Source organism: Gadus macrocephalus, chromosome 13 (assembly GCF_031168955.1).
Source record: "Gadus macrocephalus chromosome 13, ASM3116895v1".
In the NCBI taxonomy this organism is placed as follows: domain Eukaryota; kingdom Metazoa; phylum Chordata; class Actinopteri; order Gadiformes; family Gadidae; genus Gadus; species Gadus macrocephalus.
Genome location: NC_082394.1, coordinates 4072419 through 4096116, shown reverse-complemented (window position 1 = coordinate 4096116; position 23698 = coordinate 4072419). Strand labels below are relative to the sequence as shown.

Here is a 23698-nt window from a genome sequence, read left to right as displayed (position 1 = left end):
TGCTGCCTCACGTCTCCTCCTCCTCCTCCCTCCTCCTCCTCCTCTCTCCTCCCCTCCGCTGCTCTCAGCCCCACCCTCAGACCCGTCATCCTACCCTCCCGGTCCCCGCTGCCTGTCGACCCCTCCCCTCGTCCTCTGGTGAGACCAGCCCCGCCGGTCCGGTCTCTCTCTCTCTCTCTCTCTCTCTCTCTCTCTCTCTCTCTCTGCTGCTCTATGCCAGTTCAATCCTGTCTCCATCGCACTGGGACATGAAGACGGACAGATGGGCAGTGTGTCCTCCGTGCGTTGCTCTGATACCCAAAGAGGTCTCCATGTCCTCACCACTTGGACGGTCGCCTAATCAAATGCTTCCTCTAATGCCGAGTTCCGACTATTATCAATACACACTAAGGCCTTTCTCCGGGAAGCTTTGGGCCTTCATAGAGCCTGAATGCTACCGCAGATTAAAGTGCTCTGTCATTCTTTTCCTTCCTTCTGAATTCTCCTTCCTTTCTCCCTTTCCTTCCATCCTTCCCGCCATCCTTTCCGTCTTTGTCCCCCCCTCTCTCCGATAATGGAGCGCAGTATTGACGTTATGATGGGTAATGGCAGAACCATGACTGTGCAGTTATTCTATCCCTTAGAACTAGTGTGCATTACATCCAGTAATCCTTGGTGGCTTATTGATATTTAATAACTCATGCCTTTAATGAGCTTAGTCCCAGCAGAAGAAGAGGAAACTATTATTGAATTGGACGTTTATTTCACATTTATATTAGCATGCCGGAGAATACCTTTTTCTTTCTTTACTTTTGAGGGGAAAAAAGGGAAGTTCATAAGTAGGATAACTGCACACACACAAGTCACAAGTACGCTCCATGGAGAGCTGTTGTACAATACATAGTAGTGCTAATGATAATAGTGGACAGAGTAGTGCTAGTGATAAAGGTTCCAAATATTAGTGCTAGTGATATCAGGTAAAAAGCTGTAGGACAGCTAATAGTATTTATTTTTACTGTCAAATTCTTGAATTTCTAATTATTAAAATTGCTTTTCTGGCTCCACTCCTGTGTAGCTTTTACATAAAAATGCAGACAAATTAAGCAGTTACTCATTCAACCAGTCAACGTACAGCATTGCAGCAAATATGATACATGTTTACACAGATGTACCATACTGTGTGTGCGTTCGTGTGTGTGTGTGTGTGCGTGCGTGCGTGCCTGCCTGCATGCTTGTGTGTGTGTGTGTTTGTGCCTGTGTGCGTTCCTTTGTGTTTGTGCGTTTCTGTGTGTGTCTATGTGGCTCTATTTAGAACGCTGACAGGCTGCTGATCCGATATACAGTAACAGTACATGCGCTCTTCTCACTGGGTGGGGTCCTTTCTCCCACTCCTCCACCCTTCTCCCCTCGCATGCAGCACTTTCTCCATGCTTACTTTAATTAATTATAACGTCCACACAAGTCATATGAAGGATAATTGATGGCCAGGCAATAGCCATGTTGCTCCACCATTAACCTGCTACTGGGGGGGCCCCATTAGAGCCCTTAGTTTAATGAAAAAGCTTCACACACAAGTGGCCGGCTTCCTGGCCTCCCCATCCCTCTGGGAGGACTGCAGCCCACGTGACGCCAATAAAAGCTCTCCCTTTCTCCTCCTGGATCTCTTCCTCTTCATCTCTGTCTCCTCTCTCTCCCCCCTCTCTCTTATCTCTGTCTCCTCTCTCTACCTTTCTCTTTCTCTTCATGGCTGTCTCCTCTCTCTCGCTCCCCTCTAACTCATCTCTTTCTCTCTGTATCCTCTCTCTCCCCATCCCTCCCGTCTTTCCTCTCTTCCTCTTTCTCCTTCCTCCCTCTTTGTCTCTCTCTATTCTTTATTTCCTTTCTATCTCACCTCTAACTGTCTCTATGAATGTGGGAATTGATGTCTCTCTCTCTCTCTCTCTCTCTCTCTCTCTCTCTCTCTCTCTCTCTCTCTCTCTCTCTCTCTCTCTCTCTCTCTCTCTCTCTCTCTCTCTCTCTCTCTCTCTTTCTCTCTCACACACACACACTTCCCAAACACACTAACACAAAGTCCCTGTTAGCGTTCTGGGGAAGCTGTTCAGGACGTCTGGTTCCTCATAACAAACGTCCTCTGGAGCTTTAATCAGATCAGCCTCATGGCCAATAACTCTTCTAAGGCTCCACTCTGAATCTCTCTATGCCTGTCTGTCTGCTCTCTGCCTCTCTGTCTGCCCTCTATCTGTCTGTCTGCCTTTTGCCTGTCTGTCTGCTTTTTTCCTAGCTGTCTGCTCTACGTCTCTCTCTGATCTATATCTGTCTGTCTGTTCTCTGCCTGTCTGTCTGCTCTATGTCTGTCTGCCTGTTATCAGTCTGTCGTCTACTCTATATCTATCTGTCTGCCCTCCGTATATCTGTCGGATCTCAGTCTGTCTGTCCGCTTTCTATCTGTCTTTGTCTCCTGCAACAGGGCATCACGCGGTGTCTAACTTCTTCGGATATCAATAAAGTTTTAGATCTTCAATATCAATGAGCCATTGTGGATGTTGGATTTGTGAACAGAGCTCAAGAAAGGTTAAGTGATTGTTTGTATTGTGCAAAAGGAAATCACAAGACGCTCTGAAAACAAAATCACTTATAAAAGCAATCCCCGGAAATGCTTTTAGCAGATTAAGATCAGAACACTTTGCAGTTCCACACACTTTCCTGGTCTGAACCGAAGGACCTTTCCTGGTCCGTTCTTGTCTGATCTGAAGGACCTTTCCTGGTCTGATCTGAAGAACCTTTCCTGGTCCGTTCAGAAGAACCTTTCCTGGTCTGATCTGAAGGACCTTTCCTGGTCTGGTCTGAAGGACCTTTCCTGGTCTGATCTGAAGGACCTTCCTGGTCTGATCTGAAGGAACATTCCTGGTCTGATCTGAAGAACCTTTCCTGGTCTGATCAGGAGAACGTTTCCTGGTCCTTCTAAAGAACCTTACCTAGTCCGATCAGAAGGACCTTTCCTGGTCTGATCTGAAGAACCTTTCCTGGTCTGAACTGAAGGACCTTTCTTGGTCTTATCTGAAGGTCCATTTTCTGCAGTGAATTCAGTCCTCTCTTTCTCTGCACTGCAGTGTGTCATGTGACCTGCATGTCAGCCGCACACTGTTCTCAACACAACATGGTCATAACTAAAACACGTGTGCGAAGTACACTGAAATAAACATTGGGAAAAGTGTCTGTGTTCGCTCTGTTGTGTACAAGCCTTCACAAAAAGAGATGAACAGACTCTTATAGTCACAACCTTTATAAATACTTTTTGGTATCAAGCCCACACAAACAGATGTAAGGACTCTTATAGCCCTGTCCTTTATAAAGGCTTTTGTGTCTTCAGCCAGCACATACAGTATGTACAGACTCTTATGGCACACCCTTTTAAACCAAGGCGTCTCCCTACTGTTGCACCGCCACCGTGTGGACACTGTTTGGAAATGTTGCAATCACACAAATGCATCGCTGATGTCTTGGGATGGGGAAATACCTCCAAACTCCATCAAATACCGTAATGCTGTCATTTTTAGAAATATGCGAAATATGCAAAAGACTCTTTCCAATCACACCCTTGTCCCGGTTTTAAACAGGATTCAAGTACAAGTAAAACTCATTATTTTCCATCATCATGTCTCCAGGGGTCTCCTGTCTCCACACCACACCCAGCAGCCTCACTCCTTCTCATGGGTTCCTTCTTTAGTGGTTCAGGTTTCACCCCCTTGCTGACTGAGCACTTATCTGTTGAACACGGCAGAATGCGTCGGGCTGGAGCTCTCATCTTACCAGGCTGCTCAGATGTCCGCCGTCGTATGTGAGCGTTATCTCTCCATCGCCCTCCTCGTAGAGCCCAGGAGCAACACGCATGTCAGCGATATCTCTGTCTCTGAAATGTGGAAATCTCTATATTATGCATTATTCCTACCACCATCTTCTAAGGAGAACATAGAGGGATTCCTGGATCCTTCCTGGTTCCTCTGATGTATGTTAGAGAGAGCTTGTTATGACCCGTGGTCAGGGATGGACTGGCCCAAAAATTTGGCCCGGGACTTTGGGATGGAGAGGCCTTTTATGAGACCGCAGGAATAGCGCGCGTAGAATTTTGCCCCGGTGTAAAATAATAAAAATGAGTCCTTATCCGTGGATATGTGCATTGCAACTGCATGTCAATGTTGGGATGTGCATGTGTTTAGAATATTGTGAAGATCACTGGGAAATATTTTATAAGCAATCTTGTCCATGTACAAAATATTAGAAATTGCATGTGCCTAGAAAGGTAAATCAAGGCTGAAAATGATCTAAATAGTGCAAGATAGAATTATTTTAGTGGAAAAAAATTGTCATTGACACATACACAGGGTTTGGGAGATTGTTGTCCGTTGCTGTGGTTACCGGTGTTGAAGCGTTCCAATGGTTTATTAGCGGTGGTATCTAATAAATCGCTCTCTAATCAATACTTCATTCACTGCCTCTTCCGTGGGCATTACAATATTATGAATAGTTCTCTGACGTCTCTGGTACTTCCATAATTAGTTTAAGTCATTATTATATTGCCAAACATGCTCGCTAGTGCACCTGTCATAGCTATGTTGCTGTGTCCTGTTCCCGCCTCACCATTGGACTCGCTGACAGGGGCGTCGCCGTCAACCTTGGCTTTTCCACGAAAATGGTTGGTTAATTTAGCACATTTGGCTGCGTCTTGCTCTAACATTTTTTTCCTTTTCAACCTCAACTTCTGAGTGCCACCCAATTCTTTTTCCTCTCCACCACCTTTTTGACATTTTCGTATTTCGGTGTAACTTCAGTGAGATCAACGAGAAGTAAGTGACCCGGCCGTGTGTCAGGCTGAGCCAATCAGAAATGACAGACCGCGGAGCAGTCCAAGTTGGGAGGGGCCGTTCGGCCGCTCGCTTTGGCCGCTCGCTTTGCCCCCATACACTGTGGGGGTGCTCCCCCCTCTAAATTGACAGTAATACATTGGCCCCGTTTCACCGTCAGGCAAGAGCTCCGTTTCGCGCTGTAAGCAAATATCCGGCCGCAGGCCGTCCCAAATCACGGCTTACTTAACTTTTTCATTTTTTTTTTACATCTTTTACAACAAAAAATATAATATAAATATGTAATAAAAAAAAAAATAATAATAATAATAATAATAAAAAAAATCTAAAAGAATTACGGCCGGCCGGCTCGGCCTGAAATCGACCGGCCGTTCGGGAAATCTCCCGAACCTCCCGATGGCCAGTCCGCCCCTGCCCGTGGTCATAGTTTAGTGTATGTGCTTGTGTTGATGTCCCTTCTTGTGTTCATGTTTCCTGGCATGCCAGCCTGCTGACACGTTTGTTTGAGCTGATTGGATGATGAGTTCATCGATAATACTGACTGGCTTGGCAGGTGGCAGCTAGGTTTGTGTCCACGTGAGTTTCGGTTGTCCTACTAAGTTTTGTTCAATTAAATGTAAAACAAACGTCGTCTGTTTGGAGAGCATGATTTGTGGGAATCTGAGTAGGGAGTGGAGAACTTCCGTGTTACCGGCCGTTCCCCTCGGCCGGCCGTGCCGTAGCTGGTGGATGATGGGATGGTGCACTATGTATTGATCTGTCTGGGTTCCAGACAAGCTGAGTTGCTCCCCTCATATCCTGTTCAAACTGGCTCTTGTGCCCAGTCATCTGGGCTGAGAGGACTCACCACAACGCTGTTCTGAGTGGCTCAACTAAGGAACGCGACAAAAAATCGAATGATACGTTTATTGCCTTCAGTTTGCTGCTCAGGAGGATGTGGTCAGGGGCCGGAAATGTTAACGGTTTTTCAAATGTATGAATGGTCAGTGGAAATATGTTAACGTTCTGTTCAGATGTGTTAGTGCTCTGTCAAAAGATGCTAGCTTTGGTGCCACCAAAGCTAAATATCTGGTTTGTGGATCGACACTGTGTGACACTGTGATCAAAGATGGCCAGGGAAGATTTGGCAGCCGTGGAGAAGGATTGAGACGAGGTCAGGGATGACATTTTTAGGGTTAGGATTAGGTTTAGGTAAGGGTCAGGGTTAGGGTCACGGTTCGGATAACGGTTGGTGTTAGGGTTAGGTCAGGGTTAGGGTTAGGTTACGGCCAGGGTTAGGGTTAGGTTTAGGGTTAGGGTTTGGTTTAGGGTTCGGGTTTGGGTTAGCTTTAGGGTTAGGGTAAGGTTTAGGTTTGGGTTAGTGTTAGGATAAGAGGAGAAGCAGGAGAAGATGGAGAGGTAACCAACAGTAACTGGTTGAGCGTACTCATATTTTTCTCCTTGCTGTCGTGATCATAGTGTAAATTAATAGATTAAACTAATAATCTAATACTCTAAGTTAGTATAATGTTAGAATGGACAGGGGTCACTATTTAAATACTGTATGATCAAATTAATAGGAAATTAAGGAAATTTTAATAAAAACAAGATGATGAAACACAATGATGTAAGTCTTAAACTTGTATTAAGTACGGCAAACATTGGAAAGGGCAAATGATTTAAACTACATTGGAATAGGAATTGAAAAGAGGTTAACATTAATAATGGTGATTCTTCTCTAAGGACTTAGTACGTCACAAATAAGTTACAAAACAGTTAGTGCCATTCAATAAAAAATAAGTGGAGTCAAAATAAATACAAGATTTTCTCACAACGGAAGCATTTATTGACGGCCATCTGGGTTCCACGGAAATTATTTTATTTCGTTGAGCGCGTTAACAGGGGATCGTGTGAAGGTGTGTTTCCGTCAGGCTGTGTGAGAACAGGGGGCCCACACGCTGGGCTACAGTGTGTGCCTGTCCCCGGGGGGAAGGGGCCGGGGGGGGGGTGGTGATGGCAGCCTGGCCCCTAGACGCCTCGGCTCTGGAGCAGGGGACGACTCTCTCCTGGAGACTGGCGGCTCAGCAGGTTCCACAGCAGCAGGGGCACCGACGTGATGGTGTTGACCCCACTGCCCTCACCCTCCTCCCGCAGGGGCTGGTACTGCTTCACCCGTCTGTGGAGAGGAGGGGAGGGGAGGTGAGGTGAGGGATTGTCATTGGCTTAAGGATAGCTCACCTGTACATTCATCTCATTGGTTGAAGGATAGACCACCTGTACATCGATCTCATTGCTCGAAAGATAGCTCACCTGTAAATCAATCTCATTGGTCTAAAGATGGCCTACCTGTACATCAATCTCATTGGTCGAATAATAGCTCACCTGTACATCAATCTCATTGGTTGAAGGATAGACTACCTGTACATTAATCTCATTGGTTGAAGGATAGACTACATGTACATTAATCTCATTGGTCGAAGGATAGCCTACCTGTACATCAGTCCAATGGTGCCCATGATGCCCACGATGACCATGACTCCCAGTACAGTAGCGGCGGTGCCGCCAGGAGAACCCGATGAACCTGCAGTTCCAGTGCACAGAGTGAGACAACAATAACCCCCGAGCTCTCAGCTTCCTGAGGAGACGCGGATGGGCACTCTCTCTTTTTATAAGTCTATTAAAAAATCAATCCCACCATACCCGGGGGCACCTCACTGTACCATCAATAAGATTTGTTCTGACGTATTGTATGACTGCACTTGAAAAAAGTAATTAAAAACAATTAAAAAAAATCAAAATGAAAGTAAAAAAAAAAAAAAGAAAAAGTAAAATATAAAAAAGAAACCGCACTTACCGACGGTGACGCTGACTCTGGCGCTGGTTACGGCGAGGCTCACGTCGTTGGTGAGCGACACGTTGACGCAGAACTCGCCGGAGCCGTTGAAGAACTGGCGGAGGACCAGCTGGCAGTCCGGGGACGGCAGCGCCACGCCGCACACCGTCTCCACGGGCGTCACGCAGTCGGCGTCGGAGACCACGGTGCACACCTCGCTGGGCAGGCTGCGGGAGGTCACATGACACAGTGGGAATACAATCCGGACCAACCCCAGTCCTGTGGTAAGTACCTGCTGACTGAGGGTAACCCAGCAGCACTGAGTAGGACGGGGAGGCGGGAGGAAAGCGGCGGTCGTGATTCCTCACCTTCCTTGACAGCTGATGGTCAGGTCCACGGCATTCTGCCCCAGCTCAGTCGTCAGGGACACCACGTTGGAAACCTGCAGGATCTCCACACTCTCTATCCCCTCTGTAGTGCAGAGAGGCCAAGAAGAAGTCAACCATGAAGTCCTTCACGTCCACCGATGGCGACCCGAGTACCATGCATTGAATTCAGACCACAAACGCTTGGCTTCACTCACGGATGATCTCCACCGAGGTGGCCAGGGAGCCGTAGCGGTAGACGGTGCAGTCTGCGGGGGCTTCGGGGGCCTGTCTCTTGGTCAGGACCAGCGCCACCTGGGCGGGCTCGTTCTCCGCGGTGACCTCCACCTCAGCCGCCAACTCCACCGCGACTACTCCAACTTTTTTTTAAGGGGAGAAAATGGAAGATCGTTTTTCAGATGTTTAACAGAGTTAAGTGGCCTGAGATGTTTGGAAAGTTGATGGAATGGGAATGTAATGTAACGTATGAACATAACTGGTCACCTGTTGGGACTGCGCCCTCATTGAATTCGACCTCTGCTACTTCCGCCTCAGCGTCGACCGCGGCAGCGACCTCCACGACCACCTCGGTGCTCTCAGTGGCCGCAGGCACCAGGACGTTAACGGCCGGGGCCGCCTCTGTTACCACGGCAACCGCCTCCACCTGCTCCACTGCCTCCACCGGAGCGGCAGTGGCAGCCTCCACCACCAGGGCTTCTTCCGCCTCCACGGCCACGCCATCGACGGCGACGGCAGCCGCGTCGGTGGGGACCGCGGCTTCATCTACAGCGGCCACGGTGGCCTCAACAACCTCTTCGGCCTCAGGGGCCACGGCGGCCACGGTGGCCTCTTCTGCCTCAGGGGCCACGGCGGCCACAACAACCTCTTCTGCCTCGGGGGCCACGGCGGCCTCAACAACCTCTCCCTCTGCAGCGGCTACAGCTGCCTCATCAGCCTCTTCAGCTGCAGGGACCACAGCCGCCACAACAGCCTCTTCTGCCTCCGGGACGACGACGGCTGCCTCAACGGCCGCCTCCTCTCCAGCGACCACAACGGCCTCCACAGCCTCTACGGTGGCCGGGGTCACAGCGGCTTCGACCGCCTCTTCACCTGCAGGGGCGACAGCTGCCTCCACAACCTCTTCATCTCCAGGGGCCAGGACGACCTCAACAGCCTCTCCTGCTGCAGGGACGACGAGGGCCTCTTCATCTCCAGGGGCCAGGACGACCTCAACAGCCTCTCCTGCTGCAGGGACGACGAGGGCCTCTTCATCTCCAGGCACCACAACGGCCTCCACAGCCTCTACGGTTTCCGGGGCCACGGCGGCGTCTGCCTCCCCCTCTGCTGCAGGGGCCACGGCGGCCTCGGCTGCTGTGTCCACAGCGAGGTCGGTCGCTGGCTGGACGGAGGCAGCGAGGGCCAGGTCGTCAGCTGGGATGGGGCTCGGGGTGGAGGCCACTACAACGACTACAGGGGCAGCGGAGGGAGCGACTGGGGCCACTGAGGAAGGTAAAGGGAGAGGTTTAATGGGTGACGGACAATACATATAATTACAAATATCTAATGTATATTTCAAAAGTAGCAAAGAGTGGTAAAAGGAGGATGAGTGGGAGGACAAACAGCAGGATTTGGATGTTGAGTTCATGGCATCGTACCGGCGGTGGTCTCGGCACAGACGTTGGGAATGGTGGCCATCAGGACCACCTTGGGTTTGTAGGCGCCTGGCGACAGGTAGGTGTGAGTCACGCTCAGGTCCCTGGAGATGAGGGTCCCGGTCTGGTCCCCAAAGTCCCAGTTGAAGGTGATGTCGGAGGAGCCCAGGTACTGGCTGGGATCGTGGAGCCGGACGTTGAAGGCGATGGCTCGGTTCTGGATGAAGCTCTGGTCGTTCTGGTTGACGTCGTTGATCTGGTTGAGGGAGATGGTGAAGGGGATTTGATCTGAGGGTGAAGAAACGAGATGTTAGGATACAACCATGAGATGATAGAGGAGTCGCAGGGTGTTGATCACAGAGGAGTATAACATGGTGGATTATAACGTACACCAAGCTATGTAAGGTTTTATGAGTTTTGTAAGGATTAACATTTTATAAATTTGTAGAGGCCTGTAGTCTCAGAACACCTGGTCAAACCTTTAAAGTGAAGTTGAACATGTATTGTAATAAGTGTTCAAACCGGTGATGGAGAACTGTGTTGAGGCATATCCGAGGGGGATGAACTGGTCGTCTCCACGGCTGTGGTAGATGACCACCTCCATTTTGTAGGAGCCCAGCGGGACACTGTCGGTGTCAATGCTGAGGGAGGAGGAGGGGCCGTCGGCCACCTGCCAGAAGCGACCTTTGGAGGAAACCAAACCACTCATAAGAACACTAGAAGCTGTCGACTGAGCTGGAGCAGTCAGTTGAGCGACACTTCTGAATCTTTAACATCGTCTCTGGACTCTAGCTGTACAATTCATTTCTATACACAGATATTTTCCATTTCTAAAAATCTAATTTCGTTAAAAGATGATAGATTAGGGGAACAAAAATACTTTTATGTTTCATTACTTCACTGGGGTTGATAAAACTATGGCCAAATCATAAAATACGTAATTTTTTCGTTAAAAATCGTTGCTATGCTGATAGATCATGACACGATAAAGAGAGATACAATGTTCAACATGCCAATTAGAATGACTACGTTTCCACAACGAGTCTTAGGTCATCTTTTTTAATGTGTGGCCGGGGACAACGGATGTAAACAATCCGCCTCTTAGGCTAACTCTGGCTCACTTACAGTTTGGCTGTTGATTAGTGTGCAATGTCTCTGAAATCAACCAAGAAATAAAAAAATAAAAATCTTTACCCCAAGTTTTCCACACAAACACGTAGCGGGGCTTCCGATCCTGAGTCCTGTTGAAGGGGGAGCCGTCTGGGAACACCCCGACTCCTCTGCTGCCTGAGGCCCGGTCAGCGTACACCGCCTGCCCCTCCACATAGTCCCGCCCTGGAAGGGACCAATCAGAAGAGTACAAACAATGAACCAGGATGCAACGCCACAAGGCCACAAGGCACGGAGAGCAAGGCCTGAAGGTGATGGATGACCAAGAGGATGATGATCCTGGCACTTAATGAACACACTTATTGTATGTTGTACGTCCTGGCACTTAATGAACACACTTATTGTATGTTGTACGTCCTGGCACTTTTAAATAGTACTCATCTTATCCTAGCTATCTTTGTTGTGTAAGGGGAATGGGTTAACCTATCGATTGTTAGTGCTTGGCACTTGGTTCTATGAACATCCTTACTGTACCGACAGCAGTATATTGTTCTTTCTCTTTCTTCTGACAAATGAACTTATTCTAAGTCGCGTTGAATAAAGGCGGCTGCTAAACGCCCTGAATGTAAATGTAAATGTAACAGTGTTCCCATGTCATAAAAGAGTAAAAAATGATGTCAAAGAAAGGAGAAGATGGCTGACCGTCGACGGTGCAGTTCCTGGCCCAGACCACCTGGCCGTCGGGGAGCACGGATTGGTTGGTGGGGAAGTGGAGGTCGATGTTGAAGGTCGCCTTGGCGCCCGTCAGGGTGGGCGCGTCGTTCCGGACTTCAAAGGATACGTTACCGCCTTGAACCCAGCCATGGGAGGAAGATAAACGACATCAATGTGGAACATTTGGGAAAACATCAGTTCTACACATACAGGAAATAACCCACAGGATTATAGTGTACATCGAGCTGAAGAAATATAGGGTTTTATAAGAGTTTTATAAGGATTAACATTTGACCAATTTGTAATGGCCCATAGTGTCAGAACACCTAATGAAACCTTTTAAGAGTTAAACATAGATTGTAATTAGTGTTCTCACCAGTCCAACAGTTTCTGAATCTTGAGTCTCCATCTCTCCATACGGGGTACATTCTTGAGTTCCATGAACGAAACCGTGTGAACTGAACCTTAGACCCTGAAAGACAAAATACATGAGTCCTTCTGAACGCACCTAAAGGGTTTCGCAATATATGATTCAGCCTGTAACACAAAAATCACACATGTTCTATTTGAAAATCCCTTAGGGCCCAATTTCTAAGAGATGTTTTGTTTATTCTTTCAAATGTTCCGATGCAAACCCACTTCAATGTTTCGATTTTAAATGTGGTGTTCTGTAAACTTGGCAGGCAGAGTGAACATGGCACAATGGTAAATGGTGAAGGTATGACGTGTGTTGAGGTCTAGGGGCGCCAGTCACAAGACCGGGCTGAAACCCCCCAATCCTTTTCATGTGACCATCATCTGAGCGGTGGTAATCCCAGCGGTGGAATGAGAGCTCAGACGTGCAGCCACCTTCCCTTCAACTTGATTGATGATCCGTGTGGGAAACCTCATCCATAACCTTACTCTAATCATTTGGTTTCACGCAAAGTATCCAAATCAGAGTAAACTAATTAAAAGTATCCTGAATGTGAACTAATAGAAAGAGTCTATGTTTCAGTTTTTAAATTATTGCTTTGAATTTATTTGAATTTGTGAAGAGCGGTGATTTGTGTAGCCATGAAATCAGATAAATTCACCACACACTTCAATCAATGGATTACTTTAGTCTCAATGAGAACACACATAACCTAACAAGCGTCAGACCACAAGTTGACATGGAGGTTAAGATGATTAGTAACATTGGTCACATCTAATTTAACTACATGATGCCTTTGAGCAAAATGAGGAAGCTTGAATTCTCAAACCATTAACAAGCAACAGTATTGTTTGTTGAGGAGGTGTTAATACCATAGTTCTTTTGTCACAGTGGCGAAACAAATCAATGACAGACATTGGGAACTCAGTGAGCAAGACAAATAAGCATCAAACCATTGATCAGATCCAACCATGCTATCTAGGAACTGGAGATGTACTCACTTGCCACAGTTGTAGATGTGAAAGCCAATACCAGAACCAACAGAGTTACCGTCCCCATTTTAGCACGACCGTCTGATCCTACTTCTCACCTGTTCTAAACAACTTCCAGACTGACGAAAGGGAGGACTTCTGAGCCTCTTTAAGAGTACCTCTGGCCCTGAATTAGCATAAACGTTCCTCTCATCTCTGACATCATCATCTAGGCTGCCCATTGGCCCCGCCCTCTTTGGTCAACTCTGGGTTCTGTTGTAACCGATCAGTTCTACTCTACTCCAATACATGTTATTGTTCAATCTTTATTGATAAACTCTTTGTTCTGTTGTAACTGATCGGTTCTGTACTGTACTCCAATAGATGTCATTGATCATTATTCATTGATAAACTCTGGGTTCTGTTGTAACTGATTGGTTCTGTACTGTACTCCGATAGATGTTATTGATCACTGTTCATTGAGCAATCACAGTCTTTAGTCTTTAGTCATTAGTTTCTTCTTTCAATAATTGTTCTTATTAATTTCAGATTTCTGATCTATTAGAATAAATGGATGCATTGATATATGTTCTAAGGCATTATGCTAGGAAAGGAAGATGTAAAATATATCTTTCTATATATACAAAACTTTTTAAAGCAGGAATTACATTCAATAAACAGATGTGGACCAAATTAGGTAGTACATGAATTCAAACGGTAAATAATGAGTTCAAAATTAAAAATATATTTATTTTTAATTTAACTAGAATGCTTGACACATTACTATGGTGGATAAATACAGTAAATACACTGGGCCATGTCTGTGGCCCATCGAGGAGTTAATAGAGCTGTCTTAGTCATGCAAATTTCAAATCTGACCTTTGAGTCCGCAAGAGGGTCACAAGATGAGGGTGAGCATAGCCAATCAATAGCTTCCTTTTGTTCCCCGAGCACAGGAGCGTCTATCTGCAGGCCTTTCGTTGAGGCGGGGACACATCGTTGTGAGCGCCACACATCCGTGCTGCTTCATTGAGCATATGAGGCCGTAATCAGGCTAGCTCTAAATGCTCCCCATTCGCAGTTTTTTAAAGAATGTTATTATGAATCAACGTCAATGTATGTAAGTCAAAGTCATTGTATATAAACATCATCAAGCAGCCCCAATTAATAATTCTGGTCAATTTATGTTTTCTTTAATAATAAGAAAGTGTTGTTTTCATAATTTAATGATAATACTCCTAACGATAATAATAATGCATGTTATGTCTCATCTTGAATATTGTTTTTTCTATGCTGTGGGTAGAAACCCATATAAATGTAGGCCTACCCTTAATTAAATCAATGAAATAAAGAGTAGGTTTTCCCATCTAATGAGAATCATTTAAAAGTCAGGGTAGACCCTGGAGCAATAATAATTGTCCAACAGGTAACCTCTAACCCAGATCTTAATGAGTACATTATAAGTCAACTCTAAATGGGCAAACTCGGTTCTCATTAGACCGAGCAGATGACCCGGCCCCTGGAGCGGAGCAGCCATCACTGGAGAGCAGAGCTCAATGGGAACTCTGTCCGCCGATCTGCGGAACCAGGAGGCTGAGCGCTGTCTCATGTCTGGGATACCGCTGCGGCGGGCCTGCATGTGATCCCTCGTGCGCCTCTCTGACAACAGAGCTTACTGGTGGTAAGTCCTCCCCGCGAAGCACCTGACTTGAAATACCACGAATACCCAGGCCTCACCCCAGAGTAAGTATTCGCCACAAGACGTGCTCAATGGGAACGGGTTGTTGCATGAAAAAAGGGAGTGAATTCTTATTCTTATTTATATTTGTTAACGAAGAAAAACTTACCATTTCGGGAATATTTTAGAAAGAATATTCCTAAAATATTTAAAATAATGAGAGGTGATAATAATTGTGGTGAAATGTTATGCTTCTCTGTATGGAGCCATTGACCATAACTAGGATAAGGTAGTATATAGCTTTATCATATAATTATTAAATTACATAGGCTATATAATCTTATTTGAAAAGAGTCCAACGTTCCAAAAGAGGCCAAAAACCAGACCTTAGGAGGAGTTTAAGTAATACTGTCATTGAGGAGTCTTAAACTCGATAGGCTGATTTCTGATTGGAGTTTAATGTAACAGTAAGCTGACAACGCCGCAACTGCAAATGAAACACACGGAGATAACCATGGCAACCGGTCAAACAAATCATTCTGCGCGCGCATCCGCCGTTTTGATAAACAAATAACCCCCCAATTGAACGAAGTTAAACCGAGTGCGCGTGCCGTTCACAGACACCAGAATGAACGAGTTCACAGTAACGTTCATCAGGCAGTAATACAGTACGTTCAGTTCACGTTCGCCGAAAATATGAACGAGTTCATGAACTATCGTTCAATGAACGCGTTCAGGCACAACACTGTCGATAGGCCTCTTGAACACCGTAATGCAGCCTATACTAAGTTATCATTCACTAATTACAGTTATTGTTAAAGGCACCCAGTGCAACTTTATGTAAACATTCAATGAAAAATAAACATTCAATTTCTAGTATTTTTTACACGTAGTAAGTTTCAATAACTCCATTACATATCGACATTCAAGGAGCAAAGATGAGACGTCGTTGTGTGGTGAGAACTGATAGAAAATCGTCAACAACAACAATCGCCGGTGGGGAGAAGCCATTTTTCCACTGACTGGAAGCCTGCTTTATTTATTGTAGGTTACAAAAAATAAAGAAAATGGCGGCATTGTTGTTGTTATCGATTTTGTATCAGTTCTCACCACACAACGACGTCTCATCTTTGCTGCTTAAATGTCGGTATGTAATGGTATGGAGTTATTGAAACTTACTACGTGTAAAAAAGACTAGAAATGTAATGTTTATTTTTAAGCCTCGAAAGTTGCACTGGGTGCCTTTAATATTGTGGTCTGGGATCAGCGTCCTCTGTGTTGAAGGTGACGTCACGGGACAGCTGCTCAAGTTTTTCAAGGGAGGCGGGGCCTGAAGTCACGTGAAAACTGCAGCTCCGTGAATGCTTGTTTTTAACTCCAGCACTTGCAGCTCACTCCGCTCTAACTCCGACAATTGGGATGTTTTACAATGACTTACTATAGGTCTAAAAGTACGTTCCTACTATAATTTAATTTATAGTATGTTTTATAGTTAAGCTATACTATCATGTATAGTTTAGCAAACGAACGGAAAGGTGTAGCAATACAGGGTTTGTCTAATTTTGGCCCCACCCTGGCTGGCATAGGCGTCCCGAAAGTGAACGAAAACGAGCGCATCCCGGGAGAACGCGGGAACCGCTGATAGGTTCCACCCCGTTCAGAGTTGACGCGCGCTTATCCGTTTCTTTCTTTATTATTGTTTCACGTTAGCATTTACCCATGGCAGAGCTAATACACTTATCGACAATTTGAGTTCGTCCAAAAAAACTCATAAGAAGTGTCTTTTATAGAGGAATTACAGCTGTGGGCCGTTTAAGTAAAAAAATAAAATATAACAACAAGTTAGACGGGGAATTTTTCGGTGGTTTTGGTCGTTGTAACGCCGCTCTGTAGCTAGTGTCTGTCGAGGTGTTGACTCCAGGAGCCTTCAGGATGGACTCGTTTCAGAAGGTGGAGAAGATCGGCGAGGGGACATATGGCGTGGTCTACAAAGCCAAGAACAAAGTCACGGGCGAGACGGTTGCCCTCAAGAAAATCCGACTAGACACGTAAGTCCTTGTGGCGTAACACTGCTGCTGTGGTAATACTACTACTACTTCTGCTGCTGCTGGGGTGACACTACTGTGGGGTAACACTACTGCTGGGGTAACAGTACTGCTGGCAGGGCTAACAGTACTGCTGGCTGGGGTAACACTACTGCTGGGGTAACACTACTACTGCTGCTGCAGGGCTAACTCTACTCCTGGCTGGGGTAACAGTACTGCTGGCTGGGGTAACAGTACTGCTGGCTGGGGTAACAGTACTGCTGGCTGGGGTAACAGTACTGCTGGCTTGGCTAACAGTACTGTTGGCTGGGGTAATAGTACTGTTGGCTGGGGTAACAGTACTGCTGGCTGGGGTAAGCCTAATACTAATATCATTACGCTATAATTTGTCTCGTAATGGAAATATACTCTAGCGCTTTATCTTTTGATAAGCCACAGAATGCGAGTGGGCTGCGGTGTCCAGTGATGTCAAAGTCCAACATGTTGTTTTATACTTCCTGGTTACCAGGGAAACGGAGGGGGTGCCAAGCACGGCCATCCGGGAAATCTCGCTCCTGAAAGAACTCAGTCACCCCAACATCGTCAAGTAGGTCCTCCTCTGTTTCCAGCCAGCACCAGGTGTAACGCCGAGGTGAAATGCTGCGCTGACCCGTCTTCCCCCATCCCCTCCCCCCCCCCCCCCCCCTCCCCCCTAGGCTGCTGGACGTCATCCACACGGAAAATAAGCTCTACCTCGTCTTCGAGTTCCTTCACCAGGACCTGAAGAAGTTCATGGACTCCTCCATCACCGGCGTCCCCCTGCCCCTCGTGAAGGTACACACGACCTTCATCCCTATGAGTTTTCTAGAAGATCAGAGTGATCAGCTGGAACGTGTAGTTTGAATGGTACAGAATTATTGTATGTTATACGTCCTGGCACTTACACATAGTATCTTTTGTTAGTAACCTCTAACGATTGTTAGTGATGTCGAAGTCCAACACTTCTTGTTCTATGAATACCTTTACTGTACTGACAGCGATATAATGTTTCTCTTTCTTGACAAATGTACTTATTAACACATTAGTCAGATAAAAAAGTCTGCTAAACGCCCTGAATGTAAATGCAAATTTAAATGCTACGGTCTTCCCATGTCCCTCCTGGCAGAGCTACCTCTTCCAGCTGCTGCAGGGCCTTGCCTTCTGTCACTCCCACCGGGTCCTCCACCGGGACCTGAAGCCCCAGAACCTTCTCATCAACGCCCAGGGGGAGATCAAGCTGGCCGACTTCGGCCTGGCCAGGGCCTTCGGGGTGCCGGTCCGCACGTACACGCATGAGGTCAGAGGAGTCGGGGATCACGTCCAGCCCCGTCCAGCTCCGCTGTTATCTCCTATGGTGGGGTAACGCCATATTGTTTCTAAACCTCACCGCTTTGATGTCTCCCCCCTGCAGGTGGTGACGCTCTGGTACCGAGCTCCAGAGATCCTCCTGGGCTGTAAATACTACTCCACCGCCGTGGACCTGTGGAGCCTGGGCTGCATCTTCGCTGAGATGGTACGTCCTTCAGTGGTGTGGACCGCAGCGCTGTCCCCCCCCCCCGTCTGTAGCGCCCGCCCGACCGCGAGGGTCCAGCGACCCACGCCAAGCCGTGCTTCAAACAGTCTTTTATTGTGTGAAAGTGTGTGACTATTTATATAAAAAGATATTGCGTTCAAAATTAAATATTTTCCATTAGTTTGCTGGACTACAATCTGCAAATATATAAAAACATGAGTATTTTTTAACATGTTTTATTTTAAGCTTTTGTAAAACATATATAAAATATTCTTTTAAGTATACAAATTATTTTAACAAATAAAACCTAGAACTTCTACACAAATCGTAAAGCTTAATTATAATAACAATAATTATAAAACGTTCTCCAAACGGAAAACGTTCCAACAGAAGGCGTTCCAACAGAAGGCTGACGTTCTCATCTCACGGCCACGCTCTCTCCCCCCTTTCCTCCCTCTCCTCCCTCTCCCCCCTCTCCCCCAGATCACCAAGCGGGCCCTGTTCCCCGGGGACTCTGAGATCGACCAGCTGTTCCGGATCTTCCGGACGCTGGGAACGCCGGACGAGACGGTGTGGCCGGGCGTCACCTCAATGCCCGACTACAAGCCCTCCTTCCCCAAGTGGGCGCGGCAGGACATGAACAAGGTGGTCCCCCCGCTGGACGACGACGGCCGCGAGCTGCTGGCGGTAAGCTCCGTTAGGGTCCGTCAGCGGGTACTGGGTTACAAGTCGGTCTCGATAAACGTCCGGGTTCGTTTGTTTAGTGGCAGGTCGTCGTACCCGACCGGTGCAGTCTCCTCCTTTTATGAGACAGTGTGTCGCCCTTCAAGAGTAGTGCTGTTTTGTTATTTTCCGATATAGAAACTAGGCTGCAACTCCTCAACTTGCCTACGCTCCTTAATGCCGTTCACCACACCCTGGTTGAGTAGGGAACTACAACAACACTAGCGAGCTGCTCGCCCTCAGTGTCGCCCGCCGTGTTATTTACACACGCCCTGATCTGTAGTCTCACCCTCTCATGATAATCCTCTCACCTTTGCCGTCTTTATCTTTGCAGCAAATGTTGAGTTACGACCCCAACAAGAGGATATCGGCCAAAAACGCTCTTGTCCACCGGTTCTTCCGCGACGTCACTATGCCCGTCCCGCACCTGCGACTCTGAGGGTAAAAACCTAGTTCTGGTTCCCACGACAACGGAGCAATACGGGACCCTGCTGCTTCACCTCAGTGTGTTCCCTCGGTCTCTCTCCAGCGGCCACGGGGGACGGGGGGCCGTCGCGACAAGACTCAACCGGTGCCTTCTCGCCGCTCATTCCTACGATCGTTTTCATTCCGACGTTCCATCAGCGTTCCTCAAGTCAGTCCCGAGCTGGCGTTGTTCCCTGACCCCGCTGTTGATGCCAGTTAAAGTAACAAGAGTTCTAAAAACCGTGTGGTTGTGTTTGTTTGTGTGTGTGTGGGTGTGTTTCCTCTCCACCCGTTGGTGGATAACGTTGTTTGAGAAGTTTTCCGATACGGTTGCTGCTCTGTTCCTCGGTTGCGTTTTCCTGGGCGTTCCTGGATGCATGAGAACTTCAGCCTTCTGCCGGAACGTTTTCCGAGAATGTGCCGAGTTCATCGTTTTATTATTATTGTTATTGTAATTCAGCTTTCCGCTTTGTGTAAAGGTGCTAGGTTTTATTTGTCAAGAGAATTTGTAAACTTTTAAAAAAATTGTTTTTTACAAATGCTTAAAATAAACAGTAAAAAATAAAAAAAGTTTACAACAGTACTATGTTGTTAATGTTTTTATATATTGGTAGATAAGTCTAGCTCACTAATGGGACATATTTAATTTTGAACTTAATATCTTTTTTGTATAAACCGTCACATCTTTCACACAATAAAAGATTGTTTTAAGCATGACTGACATGCATTTTATTTAATATTTCCTAATGTTATGTTATCAAATCTTAAGCTATTTTAGTCTACCTCTCCAGTTTCTCATGGAATGGATTTGTCTTTTTTAAGAACATTAGTCGGATGAGAAGAATCACAACCTAGAGGCAACAGAATCTCTAACCAAGTTACTACGATTACTCTGGTGTGTTGAATATGTATGGATGCAGGAACATTGGAAAAACTGCTTCTTTTGTAAAATACAGCTATGCATTGATTGGTATATGTTTTAGATTCTCAATAAACAATTGTGCAATACTCTACAATATTTCTCAATTAACTAGTATATACGCCGTATTCAGCTGAAACTGAACTCTGCTTGAACTTTACATTTTGAGCATCAATCTTGAAACTCGTCATCCTCTTGTTGTATCAGGGTTCCACCTTGGTTGGAAGTTGGAGGGGACAGAACTAGTATCCTACATGTATCCATTCAGTGTCAGGCTCCGACCAGCAGATGGCGACCAAGGTTTGTCGTCTAAAGTTTCTTACAAGAGCCTACATTTGGAGGTTACTGAGATGGAGCTCTCTGCATATTGCATGATTAGATTCACAAAATAAGCAAATATAGAGACCAACATTTCCATTTCCTTTGACCTTTTCGGTAAAGCATAACTAGATTGTATGTTGAATAGGCCGTCTTCGCGTGGTTATGTGGCTCAGTCTATATATTAAGACTTGATGTATAGTATAATACAATATATCAATTGATAATACAATATTTAGTATTCAGCCACTTTCAAATATAATATACTGCGATAATGGTATGTAAAACCAATGAATTAGCGTGAGGTGCAGAGAAAGCTGCAGTAGTCTTCTTAGGAACTGTAAAGATGGCCGTCCGAGATGGGTCACTCATTCCTGTGACCTCTCCTCAAGCCCTGAAGTCACTGGGGACTCTGCTGTTCCTTGTGGAGCGAGGGGACCCTGGCCGCCATGGTAACGGGAGAAGGACACACTGGTGGTGGTGGTGGTGGTGGTGGTGACCGCCTCACTGAGAGGGAGAATGAAATGCCACGGATAAACTGAGCTCCGAGAGAGGGCCAGATTGGGCCGCCCGACGAGAACACTGCCCCGCTCTGTGCGGAGCTCGCAGTCACGAAAGCAGAGCCCGAATGAATGAGCTCCCCGCGGGACGCTCGTTCCGCCGGCCGGCTTTGTGCCCCGGTCCCGGGTGTCCTTTACTCCCGGTGTCAAGGTGATGTACTGCGTATACCCGTCACGCCAGGGTGTCCGCGTCGGGCCGGCCATTGTGGTGGTGGTGGACATAAACACTTCCTCGTGCTCGGCTGTACCCCACCAACGGTTTAATTACGGCCTCCGCATTCTTGCCGCTTCGTCAAAGGAACGCTACATTCCTGGGGCGGGAATAAGTGAGGTCTCTCCGCTCGCTCCCGGAGGAGACGTGAAAGCCCCTTGAATGGAGAAACTCCTCAATAGGAGGAAGATAAACAATTGGGTTGGTCCAGGGGCGTGAGGGGGGAGAGCCTCGGAGGGCGAGGGAGCGTGCAGAGGAGAGAGAAAAGGCTCTCTGACGCGCTGGGATCCCCATGGAGATAGTCTCTCCGTGTAAAGGAGCATCTCGTAAAGTTCTTCAACGGGGGATGATTTCTCTCCCCTTTCCTCGTACAGTTTTTTTTTTATTTGGGCAGAGGGAGGGGGGAATGGGTGGAGGGGTTTTCTTTGGACGCGGGGAGAGAGAGGTGGTGGGGAGGAGGTGAGGGGAGGGGTGGTGCTGGTGGTGGAGGAGGAGGAGGAGGTGGTGGTGGTGGTGGTGGTAGTGGAGGGGTGGGTGCTGGTGGGTGAGGAGAAAGGAGTCACGTGCACACATGTGCACACTCAAATCGACTCACAATTTGCTCCTAGATTGTCCGGCGCTCGCTTTGGGGAAAGCGCTCCATTGTTTGGGGCTGAACAGTTCTTGTTTTGCTGTGTGTCTAAATCAGGAGCTGCTTTTACACAAAGGCCTGTCGCCCCCCCTGTCTCCTGCAGGGGCCTCACCTCTATCAAACTGCTCTCACAACTCGAGTCAGCCACGTGCATTGCTAAGGCCATCTTGGAACATGAAAAACTTCTCTATCCCTTAAGGGAGCAGTAGATGTTATAAAACATGAGAGGTTTTCCATGTTAGTTGTGTGGAAGTTTTATTTTCAAACTTCCATGGAACTTTAGTGCTCAGATCACGGGTTGTATTGAAGTCTGAAAAGCCATTCCCTAAAGTATCCCAGCCCTTAAGGGATGAGTAGAGGTTATAAGTATGAGAGGTTTTCCATGTTAGTTGTATGGAAGTTTTATTTTCAACCTTCCATACAACTGGTGATCTAAGTCTCAGATCAAGAGTTGTGTGGACGTTTGGAAAGCCATTCCCTCAAGCATCCCAGCCCTTAAGGGATGAGTAGAGGTTATACATATGAGAGGTTTTCCATGTTAGTTGTATGGAAGTTTTTCTTTTCAACCATCCATACAAGAATATCTAAGGCTCAGATCACGTGTTGTGTGGACGTTTGAAAAGTCCTTCCCCAAAGTATCCGAGCCCCACAGCCAGAGTTGTGCCCTCATTAGCCAGTTCTGTTCCTGTCTTGTGTCTCCGGTTTAGTCCCGTGTCAACACTTCATTATCAGCCCAATGCCCGAGCAGTCCCTCCATAGTCCCTCAATCACGCGGCACAAAGCATTTGCTTTGTTATGTTTCGGAGTTCTTCAGGCAAGCTTAGTCTCAGGTGTTGAGCTCACCGCGGTCACCATGGTGACCTCACAAATGGCTGCCTGGCAATGACGTAAACAAGGTAGCGGTTGTAGTGGCGCTAATAATCATAATGATAGTTAGATTAATCATGAACTTGATTATGAGTATCCTAAACAGGCTCAACAACACATTTTCCACAGGATTTCCAATGTGAGTTGCTCTGTTTGTCTTGTTATTAAAACTAGACCTTTATTGTAATTGTATTATTGTAATATTGTGCATGTTGCAAAGATGCAACATGCTTTAAGAGAACAGGGTGCGTTAATTATTTATAAAAGGAATATAGATTGTGATCAAACTGCTCTAGTTGGCCGTAATGTATGCATCAATCGTAGTAGCAGTTTCATATTTCTTACAAACCGGTTATTTATGATTGATCCAATGAAGGCACAGAGAAACACAGACAATCAAAGATATTGCATTACGATGCCCCTAAGATGGATATTATTGTTTAAAACGTTGCGGACCAAATCATCATTTCATACATTCCCATACTTTAGTATGAAGGTAGTTGATGAAGTGTTGAACAGAAACAAACGCTGATGAGGACTGGAGGAAGGGGGCAGGAGAGGAGTGGGAGTCTTAGCTCAGAAGGTTGTTTCTTTGTTGACTTGTAACCGGAAGGTTGCTTGTTTGATCTCTGACTCCTCCTAGCTGAGTGTCGAGGTGTCCCTGAGCAAGGCATCTCACCCTAACGGTGTGTGAATCTATATGAACCGGGTCTTCTAAATGAGTGGAAAGGCCTTGTCACAAAGGTTTGGAGACCGTCTTTGTTGCTTCAGAGGGGAACATTTACTTGGCGAAGGCGACCTGGCAGCTATTGTATTGGCCCGAAAGGACAACAGATCGGAAGGTGTTCTGCAGAACCAGGCCGGCAGGAG

General features: G+C 46.7%; 2 protein-coding genes across 4 annotated transcripts; one reads left to right on the top strand and one right to left on the bottom strand.

The window, feature by feature from the left end:
• Positions 1 to 6446: 6446 nt before the first annotated feature.
• pmela (premelanosome protein a) lies at positions 6447 to 13080 on the bottom strand. 2 transcript variants are annotated; one of them, XM_060068324.1, is made up of 13 exons: positions 12911 to 13070; positions 11871 to 11966; positions 11483 to 11629; positions 10865 to 11005; positions 10193 to 10354; positions 9674 to 9958; positions 8938 to 9518; positions 8523 to 8901; positions 8237 to 8398; positions 8022 to 8124; positions 7675 to 7880; positions 7311 to 7401; positions 6447 to 6996 (listed from the first exon to the last, which is right to left on the bottom strand). In XM_060068324.1, the coding sequence occupies exons 1-13, from the start codon at positions 12966 to 12968 to the stop codon at positions 6849 to 6851; spliced, it is 2559 nt and encodes an 852-aa protein (XP_059924307.1). In that variant the 5' UTR covers positions 12969 to 13070; the 3' UTR covers positions 6447 to 6848. The 2 variants fall into 2 exon arrangements, with proteins under 2 accessions (XP_059924307.1, XP_059924306.1); XM_060068323.1 differs by having other exon boundaries at positions 8523 to 9518; positions 12911 to 13080.
• A 2853-nt stretch (positions 13081 to 15933) lies between these two features.
• cdk2 (cyclin dependent kinase 2) lies at positions 15934 to 20039 on the top strand. 2 transcript variants are annotated; one of them, XM_060069569.1, is made up of 8 exons: positions 15934 to 16606; positions 17112 to 17189; positions 17299 to 17416; positions 17748 to 17918; positions 18033 to 18134; positions 18618 to 18821; positions 19192 to 19306; positions 19394 to 20039. In XM_060069569.1, the coding sequence occupies exons 1-7, from the start codon at positions 16491 to 16493 to the stop codon at positions 19294 to 19296; spliced, it is 894 nt and encodes a 297-aa protein (XP_059925552.1). In that variant the 5' UTR covers positions 15934 to 16490; the 3' UTR covers positions 19297 to 19306; positions 19394 to 20039. The 2 variants fall into 2 exon arrangements, with proteins under 2 accessions (XP_059925552.1, XP_059925551.1); XM_060069568.1 differs by having other exon boundaries at positions 15936 to 16606; positions 19192 to 20039.
• The last annotated feature ends 3659 nt before the right edge of the window (positions 20040 to 23698 follow it).